The following is a 19169-nucleotide window of genomic DNA, read 5'->3' on the forward strand; positions in this document are numbered from 1 at the left end:
TTTTATGCAAAATTATCTTCTGAGATTTTTCCAAGGACTCACTCTCGAATTCAAATCCAGAGAATGACCGTGAAAATGCTTATATGGGAGAAAGATGGAGTTTAGAGACATACAAATCTCACCCAGACACTGTGCTGGCTGGACTGTGTATATATCTTAAATTCATTCCCTCTGTGTGCTCAACCACACAACAAATGAAGAAACATTTATTTTTATTAAGCTCATTTATTTACAAACCAATTCAGTGGGTAAATAGAAGAAGACAAACATCATTTTCTTGGAGTTTACAGTGAGGCAAAGAAGCAGATAAACTCTGTCTTTTAGAGGTGAGGTGTCTGGATGCTCAGTTTTCCTGTATCTGGCTGCCAATTATTCGCACTGAAGGAGAAATAAAAACAAATCACAGAGACACACCCTGGAAATGTGGGGGGTTTTTTGCATAGCATATCCTTCACAGGGCTTCTTAACATAAGGCATATGTCTTCTTTCCACCCACAACAGTTAAGGGTGTGTGTGTGTGTGTGTATCCATATTTACTTTTACGTGTTCTATCCCTTCAGCTGGCTTTATGACTGAGCAGCCTCAACAAGCTCCTGCAGCAGACAATGTTTAGGAAATTTTTTCAGAGACTTTTTCCTTTTGAATGCAGCAACAAGAAAAAGATGCAGCATGTCCACTCATATTAAAATTGACTCAGTTTAACCTTTTGTTACTTTTTTGCTTCCATTTCTGAGATTTGTAACCCTGTTCTCAGTAAACTTCACTAAGGCAGCTCTTACTCCTTTTCATTCCCTCTTCATCTCACATCTTTGACACTTCGTCCAACTTTTATTATAAAAACACAGCCCTACTGACATTGCATATTATTTAGAACAAGTAATGATATAGAGTCAATTTGGCCCTTTACCTCTCTAGTTTTTAATCCTGATGATGGTTACAACAAAAACTCACTGCATCCAAGCAACCACCAATTAGGCAGCCTCAGCATGCACTTGGTGTGCAGTACATGTTCATATACAAGTTAAAGACTGTATTTCAGCTCAACACCAGTGGAAACCAACTGGTAATAGCCCTAGTAAACTACTGCCATGCTTATTCAAGAGCCAGTCACCTGATCTTAGAAGAAAATCTTACATATGTGTCTTTACATACACCTAATGCCACTAGCTGTGAATATACACTTGTTCTTTTACACAGGAATGGGGGAAAGCAAGGAAATTTTAAGTTCCCTCTTGAACCGAAAAACAACAAGCCCAGCTCACATGTAAGTACTCACCTCTGTCCTATGACAAGGGGACTTTTTTCACCACCAGTGGCACTAATGCCACTTGGAAATTCATAAACCTTAACTACTGTCACTGTTTAAACTGTAGTTTCTATTGACATCCCACTGTCACATAAACCCTTCAAGGTGACTCAGGGTTTCAGGAACACTGTCACAAATTGTAAGACCCTTGAAATTCAGGCACTCTCCACTCTGCTTCACTGCAGATTTCTATGCCCATTGCTTTTCTCTCAAGGATACTTTCTTCTTCCACTAAAATTCAGTTTCCTGCTCCAAAAGTGCCTTATGCAAACCAGTGAAGAACCGGTATCAAATTCATACACAAGCCTTGATATCTGCATTTGTGGTCACATGCAAATGAGTTTCCTCTTCTAATCTTGTCTCTGCCCACAAGGATTTTGTAATCTGGGGAAATCTCACTCTCAGAACAACTCTCATAACAGTTCTCATTTCTCTTATGAATCAAGCCATTTCTTTGGAAAAACTCATCTCTAACCACTAGCTTAAGAGTGCTGCCCCCTTTTAGGCAAAATGAAATCACACCTGGCTTTTGCAATGGAGTATGTTTAACTAGGAAAATAAGCTGTCTAGAGATTACATAGAGAAACACCCCAGCTAGCTAAAAGAAACTGAAGACTCATTATGTATTCTACAGTGAGGCTTGTAATTCCTGGAAATTGATAATCTCTTTCTAAATAGACTTAACAAGTCTGTAATTAAGCCTCCATGAGAACATAAGGGGCACTGAGGTAAAGCACACCATCTATGCTTGGGAAAAAAAATTTTTGAGTAGTATTTCCTCAATGTTGTCAGCAGGATAACTTCTAAAACAATGTGCTCCTTTGAAAAAAAACACTTTAAAAATATATACGGGATGTTATATGTCTGTATGTGGCTTGAAATCTGCTTTTAGGAACCATGCAACACTGGGTTATGTGGCAGGTTGAAGTTCTGCTTTGAAGACAACATTCATATGCCAGCTCTTTTTAAATTTTGAGACATGTACAACATCTGACACTTTACATGTGTATTTTGTCAGCAGCTACCACAACACTTTATTATACTGGTGACAAAGGCACTTGAGGGATTCAGAGGCATTCAAAGCATCTGTCACCCAGCCTTGCTGCTAAGGCTGTGGCCCCTGTCAGCCCCAGGAGGTGACAAGGGGAGGACACTGCCTGGCAGCCCGGACTGCCAGGGGGAGGCCATTCCCCTCCCTTACCTACCTGCAGGAAACACTCCTGGGGCACACACACCTTCTCCCGAGGTCACGCATCTGTGCAGATGAGAATCGTCTCCCATTCTAAAGCAGGCCTGACAATAATAATAATCATCATCATCATCATCTTTTCCTCAGCAGGGAAAGCCTAGGGAAGGAAAACATTTAATAAGCATCTTGAAAAGCTGAAGCTGCCTACAGAAAAACAGCACTAGTGAGTGCCTGCCCCTCCTGGCACCAACCTGCAACACCTGTACCTGTTGTCCCAGAACTGGGTTCTTTTTGCTGATGTATAATAAACCAATCTTTCACACACCAAAAAATTCACCATTACCTCACCTCTGAGTATGCCAATCACATTTGCTTGCATGACTGCTCAACTAATTCTATCCACTTCCAGTTAAAGCGGTGATGCTTCTATTTTCCACCACGCATACTCACAAGGTAGGGAGACTGTGAGTAGGGGGTCCTTCCAGTCTAAGAGGAGGTATTTTAGTATGAAAACGAGTATGATAACTTTAGTATGTTCCCAGTAGGTTTAATTAGACATCGTTTTCAATAGTGCTTTACTTACTGCTGAAGGCTAAAGGCACTAGTGGTTAGCATCTTCGCTTCAACTCTTCTTCAACCCCAGACATACTGAGGTGAACACCCTCTCCCGTTGGTCATGCTGACATCGCTTTTTCAACAAAAAAAAACAAAACAATAAATTATTTGTAAATTCAATCATTTATAAAAACAATAAACCCTACTACCCTAAAACCAACCCCCTACAACCCAACCTTCCACCGGGACCCAGCCCCGCAGAGCAGTCCCGGGCCCCCTCTCCCCTCACCCTCAGGCCCTCCCGCCGCGCTCCCGCGTTGCTAGGACACCGAGCCCGCTCCCTAGCAACGCCGCTTTACGGCAGCCGGGGCGCTCCCTCCCGTCCCTTCCCTCAGTGGGACTCGGTGGCGGCGGCGGTGCTGCCATGTCCTCGCCGGGGCGGTCCGAGGAAGCGGACCGGACGCTCTTCGTGGGGAACCTGGAGAGCCGCGTGCGGGAGGAGATCCTCTACGAGCTCTTCCTGCAGGTGGAGGGAGGGCCCTCGGGGCGGGACGGGGCCTCGGCGAGCTCCCGCCGGGGGCGGCGGCCGTGTTGTCCCCGGGGCCGGTCGGGGGCGAGGCGAAGCATCAGGCTGTGGCGAGCGCCCGGCAGACACAAAGCCGCCGCGGTGCCCCGCGGGGTCAGGTGGCCCAGGGCCTTGCCCCTCGGAGAGCGGCCCGGGGGGATCGGCAGCACTGTCCATGTTCCGCCTGCTCGGCACCGGTGCCGCGGCTCGAAGCGCCCCTGTCCCGCCCGTCACCCTCACCCCCACCCCCCCAGACGCGGTGTGGTCTCCTCTCGGCTGTGCCGCAATTGGGCCCCAAGTTAGTGAGGAAGTTAATAAATTTACGAGTGCTTTTAAAATCCCCAAGAGGAAATACAGTTTTAAATAGTTAATATCTATGAGGAGCAAGGCGGGGCTTTTTATCGGTAACCTTGGGTTAGTAAAACGAGGGTGACACCTAATAATGTGCTGAGTCAGGCTGAAACTATTACCGGAGTGCAAGAGGATCTGCAGGTGGGGTCTCTGGGCTTCAACTTATAAATGCCCTTTATATGAAAACGTTTTATGTTCGACTGCTTGGGAAGATAGTAAAATTCTATTCGGGGACAGGGGGAGGGATCAGGGAGGTGATGGGAAAATACCAAGCAGCTGGACCTGCTTCAAACCTGAGCTTAATTCTTTGTCTTTGGCCATAAGGTATGCCATGGAGGAAAGAAAATGGCAAAGACACAAAAATGTTAAGATGCTGACTCGACTTTGGTTTTTTTATCACGTTGACAGCATTTCTGGCTAAGCCAGGCTTATTAACTTGAAAGCATTACAGAAAAGAGGGGGGAGGATATGGTGAGGAGGTAGCATTGTATCACTAATGCTAGCATTAATTTCAAGATGGATCGACAATAATTGCTGATTATGGGCTTTTTCTGAATGTGTTTATGGTGTGCCTGTTTTGTGTTTTTGCCTTTTTTTTTTTTATTGTTGTTCGACCTGTCCTAACCCAGTCAGCCTCTGTCAAGCTAAAACGTCCCAGACTGACCGCGCAGTTTAGCTGACACCACAGTGATAAATGTGCTTCTGCCAATCCACTAATTTCCCCCTGTCTCAGAATGAACCTTGCTTCCTTCTGGTGAGTTTGGAAAATAAAGTGTGCAAAAAAAGACAGAGGTGGATCATCTATTTCCTTGCTATTTCAGTTGCTGTTTCCACTCACCAGTTTTATTTTACTAATAATAGTCTTGTTAACTAGGTGACACCTCTGCATGCTACCCCATTTGCAGTAAAGCCTTTTTGTTTGGTGTATTCGAGCACTTTGGGCTTTTAACCGTTCCCATTTCTTCCTACCTTTGATGCTTTTTAAACTTTTCCCTGAAATTAGCTACGAAACAATTCAGTTTTCATCCCCCTCATTTTCTATGCAGTATTCCTATCTGTTTCCAGTACTAAACAATAGTAGTCTGATGTTTAACTGGAAATGTTAGGTCAAAAAAGCTTATCATTCCAGGACATAAGCAAAACCATACAAATTTTGGTACCAAAATGATAAGAACAAGTAGATGTTCTCAGAGTGCCATTTTGCATGCCTCTTCTGCATAATTGGCAACAGTCTGATTGCTGACTTTTATCTGGGTCTTTAGGTCATACCAGTAACACCTACTTACCTCTTTCCTTCATCTTGTTCTCACTCAGGTTTCTCTGTCTTTTGCTGCAACAGCTTATGCTTCTCATTGCAGTATTGTCCTTTCTTGGAATGTACACAGTCGAATATTTCTGCTGTGACAATCCCAAGGATGCGCTCCCATCAAATTATGAGCAAGTATCTTGTTACTTCTAATCTCTTAATATTTTTATTTATGAACAGGAAGACTACATACTTAAAAGGCTGATCTGCAAAGGACTTGACTTTTTTGCTTCTAGTTCTTGAAGAACCAGATCCTCTTCATTAGGCAATATATAATCAGAAGACTGAGTATATGTAATTTTAAAAAAAAATCTTCAGTGCAGTGCAGAACAACAAAAATGCAGTAAGGAGCCAAGGAAAAATAAACACATTCAAAATCTTACTGAAATCCCTTCTTTAAAAACAACAAACCAACCCCGTGCCCCACAAAATAAACAAAAAACCCAAAGCACAAAAAAACCCCAAACCAAACAAACAAACAAAAAAATAAAAACAAAACAGCAAATATGAAGATATTTAGAAAGACAAGACCAACATTTTGAAGATTCCCTGCACAAGACAACCTAGGTAGTATCCATTGCTGTATATCCTGATCACCTTCTGCACCAATAATAAAAAATGATACATTATTTTTGCTGCTTCGTGTTTGTCTACATGGGTTTCTTACTTTTACCAGGATTGGGGGGTGGAATTGTTTAATTTTTCAGTAAAAGCATCTTACTTAATTGAGGATTAGTTTGTACACAGCTGGCAAAAGCTTATGGTAATCAGACAGTATCATCACAGGTAAGAATCCTTAACATCTTTAGTCTGACAACATGCAGGGTATAATATGACAGTCCCCCCATCATACCTGGGTGCTGGCAGCAGACAAATTGCAGATTTCTTGTCTGACAGCCATTTGTTGAAAATGCAGAACAATAAAGTAGATCACTTTCTATGGTTTATTTTCCTCATCTGAGCATGGGCTGTGTGTTTATCTTTTATGTTAAACTGTTTATGCAGTTCAATTGCAGTAAAGCTGTTACAGGCTAACTTGTGTTTGCCTGAAGCTGTAGATGACTTCTAAGTGACTTTTACTGGAAAGCACGTTATTGTCTCAGTAGTAACAGTGCAAGTCAGTTCTATCAAAGAGTGCTATTTTTTGATTCAGAACAATGAATTCTCCATCTACGGCAGTAATTTAGACATAGCTTTTTTTATTTGTTTGAGATTTTTTACTGATTTTTTTTTTAATTAATTTCATTGCTCACCTGGAGATTATATCCTGAAGTTAAGCCTCTACACCCTTAAAACGCCTGATCTGTGTGGTAGGAGACTGCTCTTAGCCACTCTTTTACTATGTAAAATCAGCTGTACAGAGGCACAGTTTGTTTTGAGAAGAAACTTTGCTGACTAATACACTGATTTCATCTTATGTAGAGAAAAGTCATAATCCTTGGTATCTGTTATGAAAATGACAATGTTGAAAATGGAGCCAGTATTTATGGAAAATCACTGCTTTAATTTGGTCCTAGAAGAAGTTCTATGCAAAGATTGAAAAAGTATGTGTTGGTAGAGGTGGAGCTCTTCAATTAAAGTATTTCAGCCAGAAGATGGGAGTTTCTTGGTGTTGGTCAGGTTTTGGGATATTTTCTGGGGGTGCAGAAACAGTGTAGTTTCTCTGATGAGGTCATAGAGCTCTTGATGCCTTGCCATGCACTTGTGATGAGGTGGTGGTTCCAGAAGCACTGCTTCTGGATTACTTTCCCACAGTGTTGTTTCTGCAACATTTAGGAATTTAGGCAAGAGTTAAATAAAAGTGTGTCAATGGAGTTGGTCACTTTTACAAAGCTGCTTCTAATTGCTTAGTTATGTCAGGTGTGCAAAAATCCTCTGTAATAATTGTACTGGTAGCTGTACACACAACTTTTTGCTGTGGAGTTGGTAAGTAAGTCTTCCCCCTTGCAGCAGCTATCATGATATTTAAAAAATAATTTTAAAATATGATCATTAATGACTAAACATCACCCATGGTCTGATGCTTGGTTCTCTTTTAACATTTGTGAATCTGTTTTATTTGTCAAATAGGACAGGATTGGAGCCTGTGGAATGTAGAGAGACATTTCAGAATTTAGTAAGAGACTCTTGGACTGAAAAATTTACACTTACTATGGCAAAATATCATTATGAAATACTCAGAATGAAGTATCAATCTGTTAATTTCTGTGAAAAAATAATACAAATTTCTTTCAGGCTGGACCATTAACCAAAGTGACGATTTGTAAGGACAAAGAAGGCAAACCTAAGTCTTTTGGATTTGTCTGCTTTAAGCACAAAGTATCAGTGCCTTATGCAATAGCTTTGCTGAATGGAATCCGTTTATATGGAAGACCAATTAAAGTGCAGTATCGGTTTGGTACGTTTAGTAAACTCAATAATTAAGGCTTTATGATTTTTTCCCTTTTTAATAACTATTTTTGAATCCTACAGTCTTTCACAAAGATGCTGATTGATAGTCGGAACAAAATTAGTGTGAATATTCTCTAAGAAACAAAATCTTGTGGCCTTTGCATAGGGGAGAATCCAGTCTTTGTAATTTTTGTTTGCTAAGAGAATACAATAAGTTGGTTCAGAACAGCATAACTTGCAACCCAGTTCAGATCACATTGTATGGAAAAACATAGCAACAGAGGCTTTCATAGGAGATTAGATTTAGGAATCAGGTTGTAACTTGAACCTGCTGTCTGCAGGAAAAATTGGCTCAGTAAGCACAGCAGCAATCAAGCTGTTTGATAAGAGTGGCTTTAGTATAAAAATTTGTTTTAAATAGAAGGGCTTGTAGCTTGTAGAATATAGTCAAATCAGAATTGCATTCTTCATTTTATATTCGTGAAAGTAAACCTTCTATAAAGCAAATGGTCTGCAACCCAAATGTTAAGGACTCCTGTTCCCACTATGTACTGTGTACTGTGCCACTCCTTGCTTCAGAGGCTGTACAGAATGGTTCTAGGGTTTAAGTAGAATACTTTAAAAGGTTCTTAAAATCTGAAGCAACTCCCATGTCTGCAACTGAATGTGAATTATTTCTTCAGTAGCCCTGATTAGTGGTTTTGTAAGTTAATAAATGATAAACAGACCTTTTTAAACAATAAAACAATGCTATAGATTATCTGCCATAAAATAGCACATTACTTTTAATACAATGCCTTAGATACACAAGCACACTACAGATGACACAACACTTACTGTGTTTTTAACTTGCTAATTGAATAGTTGTAACTGAATAGTCATTATGCTCTTGTCTTATTTACAGGGAGTTCTTACTCTTCAGAACTTAACAGCCCTACGCATGGTTTTGAGAACTTTATTGACTTATATTCACCTTCATATAGGTAACAAAGGTCACCCGTATTATTACAATTTTTAAAAAAATCTTACTAAGAAAACCAACTGATGTGTCAGAGCAATGTTTAGGCATTTAATTAGAACAGCTGTTGCATGTGTTAATTGCATTCTTACTGATGACTTGCAATGGACTGCACTTTATTTTAATGTTTGTTACCTTGCCAGAATTTCAATTAGTTTGAATTTTCTATTTTTTTTTCTTTTTTTTCCTGCAAGATACAAAACCGTGAGACAATATTGAAGTACAGTGTTTGTACTAACAATGTTTGCAGTTTTTAGGGGAAAGAATCTGGCAATAGAGATAATATTTTTAAGCCCTGCTGAGTTGATATCTGTATTTTTTGTTTATATATGTATAAGCAGCTGTCATGAATATATGAATGCATAGGTATCATGTAATGGAAGTCTGAACACCACAGATTCAGTATTTTTCAGTGTTTCAACTCTCTGTGGAAGCTAAACTCCCACTGGGGAAATGCAGAAATCCTTTTTGTCTGCACTTAAGTATCTGTGAGGATTACTCATTAATTGAGCATTTGGATGTATTTTCCTTCTTTTATAATTTTTTTTCCCATGGAAGTCCAGTTGTTAATATCTCAGTTCTCCTCTTGGATATTGTAATTACACCCCAAGAGTTAAGTTAGTTTGGTTAGCAGTATGCAATGGCTGTCTAGTCTTTGTACATTTGCTTGTTTCCTAGGTATCAAGAACCCTATGGAAGTCCTCCACTTCCTGTTACTCCTTTTCCAGCGAACAATAGTTTACCTCATGAATATTTAGGCTTTCAAAAGATGGTGAGTTTATGTTAAAAGCTAAAAATTTGGGAGCTTTTCTCATGAAGTTGAATGTATTCTGCATTTCTGCAAACAGCAGTCCTTATCTAATATGGTTTAGGTTGCTAGTTTTTATGTCGTTAGGTCTATTTTAGCATTTGAGGGTTCTGTAATAGAGTGTCTGCTAAATCAAACTGTTCTCTAACTGCAGGACTCTCTTAAAAGAAACATAGCTTAGGGGGTCTAAAAATGCCAAAGTCTACAGACGGAGGTCTCCTGTGCTGTGTTCCAGACCAAATTCCCTTGGTGAGACAAGTGAACCTAGTGAAATTACCATCGTGCAAGCAGTAGCTTCTTCATATACACCTAATTCAGTCAGGGAAACTCTTGGTTCTCCTATCTCAATTCAGAGATGCCTGGCAGAGGTTTGACATGTTCTAAAACCAAACCTAAAACTTGTCCAACAAAATCACTGCCTAAGTTAGGGCAACAACTGTTACTTAAAGCTTTTCATATCCCTGCAGTTCTTACATTCATAATGCAGTTTCTCAGCAGTCGACAGTGAGATCCTGTATTCCACTTCCCCACTAGCATACTTTGGAGCACCAGGCCATTCTTCTCTGATTCTCTTTTGTCCGAGATACTCCACAGGGCAAAGAGAAATGTCTCTCCAGATAGCAACCTGTGGGCCAGAGACCTCACTACCAAACACATAATGGAGCTTCTCAATCTGATGAGAATGGATTGGTAGAACCAAAGAATTCAGCATTTTATGTGAGGTATCACCTGTGGAGAGGACTGCTGCCAAGCAGCCTGACTGGGGAATGGCCAGCCCTTTGTAACTGCAGATGGGCAAAGTCTGAACAGGTTACTCTTCCTAGCAGCAGTCTGAGCAGAAAAAGGGAGAGCATCTGTTCCCTGTTGCACAGGGATGTGGTGGATCTGTTGCACAGATGTGGTGGTGGCCTGTGTCCCCTCTTCCCAGGCTGTGCCCTCAGAAGTGCTGGTGCTTGCACAAACATTTCCACCCCCTCTACTCTTCATGGAAGGCACAGGACTGTACTATCTCCCCTGTGGTGCTCACTGGTGAACTCACACCTCAGTAACAATGTAGTACATAGACACTGAGAGACCAAACTTGGCAGACCTGCACACACGGCCAACTTCAACTCTTTTTTTGCTGACTAGAAGGGGTGGTGTTGCAGTTCCCTGCAGCTTCAGCAGGAAGCAGTCTTGTCACATCCAAGCCTTTACATATATACCTCACCTCTATTTGGGTGAGCCAGACAGGTGACTCTCTTGGAGTCTGCCTCTACATAGGGCATACTCAAGACATGCTCCCCATCATTTTCCTCATTACTATCATTCAGAAGGAAGCTGCTCTTCTTTGGCATTTGTAATTTTATTTCTGTACTTTTTGCATGAAAGGGACTCTTTACTTTAGGGATACAGTAGCAATAAGCTGGGCACTTCCTGCTTTGTTCCAAGTGCTTTGATCTTTGGATTCACTATACTTTGATGAAATGCTTTGTTGCATATTAGCCTTAAAATTAGTTTTTAGAACCCGTTTAGAAACAATGTAGATGTGCATGTCTTTACATTAACGACAGTCACTGCAGTTAAGTGTTTATCAAATACATAAATTAAGAAATGAAAGGAATGTCATGTTGGATTACTTTACACAAGGACTAAGTGGCTGTTTAATCTTAAATCAGCTTATATCTGTTCTAACTTTGCCATGAAAAAATTGTCTACTTTTCCCAGCTATGTTAGTTGATATAATAAAGTATATAAGCTTTATTCTCAAAATGTTATTTTCCAATTTATCGGTATTTTAATTATATAAGCCATAATGCATGGAAAAAAACACTTTATTCTAAACTCTTCAGAACTTCTTTACAATGTTAACTCAAGTTTCTATTTCTCTAGATGAACCATTTTTTAGCACAGCAGTACACAGTACAGAGTCCAATGGGTCAACAGTTGCCTTACTTTCAGATGACTCCGACACTGCCTTCAAATTTACCCTTTTCTCCCTATCAGAATCAAGCTGCAACTTTTAAGTCTGTACAGAGTTCTTTTGAATTGGCCCTGCCACATTCAAGTGACTGTGAAGTGCACCAGGTGGATGAAAGTGCCTCTAAAAGAAAGAGAGAGCAGCAAAGTTGTGACAGTGACACTAGTATTGAGGATGACAAAATGAGACAAAGAGAGCACGACCAAAAATACAAGAAATGTAAAGTCAAGAAAAAGACACATTAATACTGTGGAAATTGTTTCTTTTGTCTGTTTTCTTTTAGAAAAATTTGTTCTTTAATCTTTGCACTTTATTAAAAAAGGAATGTTCAAGATTCATATTCTTGATATGTGTGATGCATACAGTATACTGATACTTTATTTAATCTCAACCCATTAAAAGAGGAAACTACTATTTAAAATATAGGAAACATTTAAGAAGATAAAGTTTTCCTAATAAAGGAAAAAGCCTAGTTGGTTTCCCAAGTCGTGGAAGCCTGATATTCCACTAATATTGAAATTTAATGAAAACAGGTTAATTTCAGCTACTTGTGAAGCATATTATGACTTCTGTCACTTTATGGAATGTATTTTGTGAATGATGTAAGAATTTTCTGGAGCCATTGAAGGAGTGAGCAGTCTGGGAATTCTAAGCGTCACATCAGTGCTTGTCACTGAAGTATCAACACTTGGAACTTTCTGTCTTTCCTGATTTAGCTCTGTTGTTACTTTCACCTTTGGATCACCTCGTATGGTTATGGGATCTATTTTTTCCAGTAGTTACTCTGAGGTAAAATATGAGCATTTGCACTAGATACAGGACTTAAATGTATCAATACTCCAATGGAATGTACATGCTTTATGGCTGCAGTTATGTACTGACTGGAATGACATGCATATATAAGCACCTTTCTATAAAGCTAGTGTTTTATTTGCTTATTTGAGAATCTGAATGTTCATTGTTACAAATGGATGAAAAAATCAATGAGTATCTCACCAAACTGATAGCACAAAAGCATGAGTCAGTAGAGTTAGTACTACCTCTTAAGAAGAAAAGTTTTCCCCTCCCTTAGCAAAGAATACACTATGTAACTTCCTAGAAAACCTGAAAATTTGTTATTCATGGTGTAGAATGTAAGGACTGGTAAAAACTAAAGCTACTCTGAAACTGATGGTAAACACAGTTCTTCAGCACAGCCAGGGTTTAACCAAATACTCTTAATCCTTGAAACAATCTGATTGTTTTGTCTAGGTATACCACATAAGTTTTTCCTTAAAATTAATAATATTGAATTGAGCAAAGAAAGAATGAGCCATCTCATGTTCTGTTGAACCAAAGTAGTCCAGTGAGCTATTGGCTGTCTTTCTCATCTGCCACAACCAGCCTATAGACAGACACAGAGGTATTGTCTTATACAATAGCAAGTACAGGTGAAACACTTTTAAGATTCTATTATAGGAGGAAGCAAAACAATTTTCAGCTACTTAACACTGCACTGAAGTGCTCTGATGTAAGTGGGAGACACAGCTGGTGTCATGAAGCAATTCCCTCTGTGGGTCCAGCTCTAAGAGGAAAGTGCTGTTGTCATTTGTCATTTTCTGATGGACTAAGAAACTGCGGGTACCGCACATCCAGCTAAGAGATAATAATAACAAGTAAATAATAAAAAAATAAAAATTAAAATAAAAAAAATAAAAAAGAAAAGGCTTTACATGTTTAGTGACAAGGTAGGATGGACACACATCACAACACGCTATTCTCTCTCCTGCTATCTCGATTTTCCTGGCTCAGTGGGTGCTGTACAGCCAACATAGGAGCTGGATCTGGTATTACCTAACACCAAGGAGTCACAAATCACGGGCAGACGGCGCGCTCGGTGGCTGCGGGTCGGGTTTTAGGGTACAAAACACATTCCACGGCCACCGAGGGAAGCACAAGTGGGCGAGTCCCACCCGGCAAGAAGGTGAAACAGCGTGGGGAGTTGTTTTTTTTATTTATTTATTTTGTAGAGGAGGAGTTACTGACGGGGCTGAGGGCCTGGTACCTGCCCTCCAGGGACTGCTGGCTCCCCCCGGGAGTGAGACGGCGGCTGCCGGGGGTCCCCGAGCGCTCCGGGAGCGCCTTCGCTTTAACATTGATTGGAACTTTGACATAGATGGGAAGAGGAGCAGGATTTAAGCAGGGACTGTGGTTTCTGAGACTGTAATTTAATCATGTGGCTTTTTCACTGAAAGCGCTCGAAAAAACAAAAATGTGGAAAATTTACGGGAGCTCAGACAATCCACAGCAGACATTTTTCATCCGTGGGTTTTTGACACCACACTGAAAAAAACTGTAATTGCATCTCTGGTTAGAAGTTATGCTAAAGCTGCAGCTGTGGAGGGGCAGAATTTACTTCCCAGGTGTGCTGAAGTTATTCCTGAGTGTGGTTACACATTCCTAAAGAAGGATGGAAAAGATTAAATTTGCTGCCTCCATTATAACTATCTCAAAAGATAAAGTTTCCAGTTTCTAGAGGTCATATTTAAATGCTTGAGACGGTATTGTTTACACATAGTAACAGTAATTTTATGTTATGGCATTATTTGAAACATTAGTGTTTTGATAACTAAGCACAATATTCTTGTCATGATAGTATTTTAGACAACAAGATATAAAAGGACAAATTGGGCTATCCTTTTACTCTCTGTGTAAAGTTTTGCAGTAGACAAATATTAAAATAAGGCTTCCTTTATACTCTATGTAGCTTTGGTTTGCTAGATCTCTAGGAACAAAAACTTCGTAGTACATTTGACGTATTTTCTAAATAGCCAATTCTGTGCTCATTTTCCTCAGTCTTTTCTGTCAGGTTGAATGTTACTGCTGTAGTTCACTTTGTCATAAACATCTATCAAGTCCTTCTTGGGAAATGTTGCACTAAAAAACAGGAACTGAAGGCTGTATCAAGTCATTCAGCTTCCTGTCACACACTTTGGATGTTTTTTCAAAAAATGTAATGTTACTCATTTTTAGCTTTTAATTTTTTTCTTCTTTAAAAATCATTAGAGTTGGACACTTACATTTTAAAAAACTAAACTTAACAAAAAACATTTTAAGAGGATTATAGCTATTACTTGCTCGAGTCAGTATTATTAATTTTAAGGAAAAACTGAATATGGTATACCTAGACAAAACAATCAGGTTGTTTCAAGGATTAAGAGTATTTGGTTAAACCCTGGCTCTGCTGAAGTTAGTTAAGGTGTTTACCATCAGTTTCAGAGTAGCTTTAGTTTTTACCAGTCCTTACATTCTACACCACGAATAACAATTTTTCAGGTTTTCTAGGAAGTTACGTAGTGTATTGAATGCAGTGCTTCTTTATGATATTTATGTGTTCATTATGTCACAGTGTTCACCCAAATGTTCAAGCCAGGTTATCCTTTGTGTTTTTTAACCAAAGAATAGAGGGAGAAAAAAACCCCAGGATTTCAGTTGTGCTCAGTGAGAGCTTATTTAGCAATGAAATAGCTAAATGCAAAAAACTTAATATTGTGAATATTAGGTAGGTTCCCTCTTTCCGATCATAAGGAAACACAGTAATGGCTAACATATACTCATCTTAAGTTCTGACAGTCTAAATGGGGAAGTGTCAAATTAATTGTTGTTTAATAAACCCATAAAGCTGTGTTACAATTCTTTAGAATTCAGGCAATCTGGAGATTATGCTGAGGAGGGCATTTGGTAGATGTATTTATCCTCTGGCAGCAGGGAAGGAGTTTTAGCATTGAGATTAGTTATGCAGAATTCTTAAACAGTTCCCACTCAGGAACCAATTGATCCACTTACCTCATCTGTCTCAAATGCTGGCTCTCTTATTGAGAAGCTGTGTTATTTTTTCTTTAATTTATCAAGAGTGTGGCAAATTCAACTTTGTATTAGTTAAAACTTCAGTAGAGGTTTGAGTGACCCTAGGGGATAATGAGGTCAACCCTTATCAGAATTTTATGACCTCCAAAAAATGTGATAAACACAATGGCATCCACATTAACCCCAACTCTAGTACTGAGACAGAACTGTACAGGAATGGGATGCTGGAAGTTCGCTGTAGTTAAGGTAGACACTGGCTTTTTTTGCAGCCCTCAGGGAGGGAAATACTTGCCAGCTTGAAAGCCTGAGAGCTGCCACTGACAGGAGGTACACTCCAGTGTCTATGCTTGTGTCTCTCTTTGATTCACAGATATTTAGGACTTCCTTTGAGAACATTGTCAATAGCAGTCCTCTTGGGTTTTTTCCACTTCAGAAATGGTATGGCATTCCCAATTCTGAAGAATCTATTTTTCATTCAGAGTTCGTGCAGGTTCATGGTATTCATCAGCCCTATTTTGCCATTTTTAAGACCAGCTTTTGTTGACACTTAAGAGGGTAAAAAACACTGTTAAGACAAAACCCTTCCTTTGTAATTGTCCTGAACCCCAGCAGTTCAATGTTGCCTTGGCTAAGGATGAGTCACAATATATTGAGTCATCATCTCTGGAGGGATGTGTCAACACGGTGCTTAGGGATGTGGTTTAGTGGTAGACTTGGCAGTATTAGGTTTACCTGATGATCTTAAGGGTCTTTTCCAACCTAAATGATTCTATGATAATGCAGTCCTGCCATAGTGTCCTGTATTGGTGGTGACGTGAGAGTTACTAGGGGAGGAGGGGGAGGAATGTGGTATCAATTTTCCTGTATATTTGTATATATTTAGTAATTTTTCCTATTTATCATTACTGTTTCATTAAAGCTGTGTAGTTTAGTTTCCAACCCATAAGTCTCTCTCCCTTATTCTCTCTCCTTTATCTGGGAGGGGAGGGGAATTTATAGAGAGCATCTGTCATTTGGTTTAATTGCCAGGCCACTATTAAACCGTGACAGATAGGAAAGGTATTTCATTCCAGATCACAATAGTAAGTGGGTGATAATAATAAACAAGCTTGTTTATGAAATAGCATATTTTCCTGTCCTTCCCATGTGATTCAGTTCTGTCACAAGCAGAGATTAGCAGGAAGAAGATTTTCAGTTCTTGTTTTTGGTCATATACCTGAGTCTTTTACAGACGGGAAGAGCAGGAAAGCAGTATGAGAAGTGAAGAGAACATTAACCAGAAGTGGAGAGAACATTAACCAGGACTTAGGACCTCTATTTTATTTTTTGCCATGCTACCAGTTCTAGGTAACATCATATAACCTTCCCAGTCCATCTGTAAAATGGGAATGATAGTACTTATCTTTTTTGTAAAGTGGGTAAATTGCTAATACAATTATCTCAAAGAGTCATTATGTTAGCTATATGTTCACTATACTATGAAAAATTTTATAAGTAATTCACTTTTTTCTTTGCCTTGTTTTATAACAGGTGGCTATCAGTCAGGCTTGAATTTCTGGGAAATTTAAGGGTGTTCTTTGATCCACTATTCATAGCACTGGCTGGAAATACAATAAATTCTGCTCCAATGGGTTTATTAATATCCTGTGCTTTGAATGTAAGTACCTGTGTAAACATTTTCCTGCTACCACATTGCATATGAGAATGTGTGGTTTATTTTTAAGGTATTTTTTAGTATTTTGTTAATCCAGATAATCCCAGTCGTGTAGTAACTTTACTTCATGTATATACTTCTTGCTCACGTTCCCTTACTGAATGTTATGTTGGAATGCTTACTTATAGGTTTAATGAAAAGATTTACTTTGACCTTGTCCTTGTAAAAGTAAATGTGATGGCCACATTTGAAACTTGTCTTGAAGTAAGGTGAACTGTATTGCTACGTTGCTTTTTAAAATAGATCTTAATTATTATGTAAATTATTATGCCAGATGGAGGAAAAATAGAATCATAGAATCATAGAATTGGCTGGGTTGGAAGGGACCTCAGAGATCATCAAGTCCAACCCCTGAACCACCGCTGCGGTTACCAGACCATGGCACTGAGTGCCACATCCAGTCTCTTTTTAAATATCTAATATTCTCTAATCATTTTTCATGTGGAGCATTTGGCATGGAAATTTCTAGTCTTTATCACAGAACTTTCTGTTTCAGGTTGGAATTCTTGGAAGAACAGGAGCTGGTAAATCAACATTCACAAATTACTTACGTAGAGAGATCTAAAGACAAAATAATTATTGATGGAATTGATATATCAACTGTTGGACTCCATGACCTATGTGGAAATCTTGGATTTATTTCACAGGTGGGATATGTTTTAGAGATAACTTTTTTTTTTTTCCCTAAGCAGCACAAGACACTATTTTTTTCCCCCAAGAAATTATAACCCAAGTCCACAGAATGCCAAAAGATGGGGGCATAAAACTCCAACAGAATTTCACTTAGAAAACAGGCTCTGTTATGGCCTATCAGGTTTTAGAATTGAATTTTTGAGAACCTTAGCTATTTGATTAGAGAGCAATCATTAACTAACAATAAACACTGTTAGCATAATGCTATCTGGAAAAATGTCACAACTGCCTGTTGGCAGTTACATGTGAGAAGCCTCAAAACAGGGAGACCACAAGTATGACATTAGGTTTTATTATGCCAGACTTTGTTTAACAGTCTTAGCAAGAACAATTTATATTCTCTGGTATCTGTGCATGTATAGCTACATGTGCTGTTGTCAAGTCTGCCTGAAGGCTAAAATAATTTTAAATAACTCTTAAATATGTCTGTATAAAGTAGGTAGTAAAGTGTTGTATACATGAATCTTATAATATGTATTTAAATTGATCTTCTCTGGTCTATCATGTAAAGCTGTCCCTGCTTACTCCAGAACAGGGCAGGAAACTCAAGTGCATATATCATTAGGATTATGTTGCTGGTAAACTGATTTATGCTGAAATGCTCTAGTATAAAGTAAAACCCAAAACACAAATTTAATGATCACCTGAAGACTTTTTGCATGTTCCTTGAGTGCCATTCATAAAACTATTTTTATGCATGGGTGATGTTAACACCAGTTTGAACAGATTTATCTGGCATTTACCAAAGGAAGGTCTATTCTTTTTCCTAGTTTTTCTAGAGCTTTACCCCTGGTAATATTTCCTGTGTGTCTCTACTGCAGACTGTGCATAGAGATGAGGCTAATATTTAAACCAAAATAGCCTGGGCCTTTCCAAGAATGACCTAAATAGGAAAAAAAAAAACCAAAACATATATACGTTCCTTCAAATCCTTGGCTGCTATTTTTTTGAGAAATATATTGGCCCAGGGGATCGGTAAATTTACAGTTTCTGGTAGAATTTTTGCATCAAGAATAACAAACACTAACCCAAATTCGATTTTCCTGCCAGACCTCAAAACACAGCAATTCATACATGGTCAGCTGTAATATTTTTCTTGTTTTAAGCAGCTAATACTCCACAGATCTGGAAATTGTCTGACAGCTGTAAATTACATGGTATTTTCTTAAATGGCACTTGCAGGTCTGATTTACTGCTTTCCAATATGCTGGAGTATATTGGATCCACATCAAGACAACTGATTGAGGGAGGTACAGGAAAGTTCAGTGAACGAAAAAGTTGGGATCAGACAAGCAAACTAGAATTGGAGGGGTGGAAAAGTGGAGACTGGATATTGTGGAGAAGAGGTAGAGTCTGGAGAGTTGAAGTGCATAGGTGAAGAAGATAAGATGAAGAGGAGGAACTGGATGAAGATAAAAGTCTGGGGATAGAAAAAGGCATGGCAAGATAATAAAGCTTTCAGTGTGC

The 19169-nt window shown here is 39.1% G+C and overlaps 1 protein-coding gene and 1 long non-coding RNA gene across 2 annotated transcripts; one reads left to right on the forward strand and one right to left on the reverse strand.

Moving 5' to 3' along the window:
• Positions 1-250: 250 nt before the first annotated feature.
• Positions 251-3771, reverse strand: LOC115599420. Its single transcript, XR_003988403.1, has 4 exons — positions 3529-3771; positions 3079-3183; positions 2512-2652; positions 251-378 (listed from the first exon to the last, which is right to left on the reverse strand). It is a non-coding gene; the product is annotated as an uncharacterized LOC115599420 (long non-coding RNA).
• On the forward strand, positions 3380-11694 carry RBM11 (RNA binding motif protein 11). Its single transcript, XM_030462902.1, has 5 exons — positions 3380-3576; positions 7508-7670; positions 8568-8646; positions 9360-9453; positions 11362-11694. The coding sequence occupies exons 1-5, from the start codon at positions 3475-3477 to the stop codon at positions 11692-11694; spliced, it is 771 nt and encodes a 256-aa protein (XP_030318762.1). The 5' UTR covers positions 3380-3474.
• The last annotated feature ends 7475 nt before the right edge of the window (positions 11695-19169 follow it).

Source organism: Calypte anna, chromosome 1 (assembly GCF_003957555.1).
Source record: "Calypte anna isolate BGI_N300 chromosome 1, bCalAnn1_v1.p, whole genome shotgun sequence".
Lineage (NCBI taxonomy): Eukaryota > Metazoa > Chordata > Aves > Apodiformes > Trochilidae > Calypte > Calypte anna.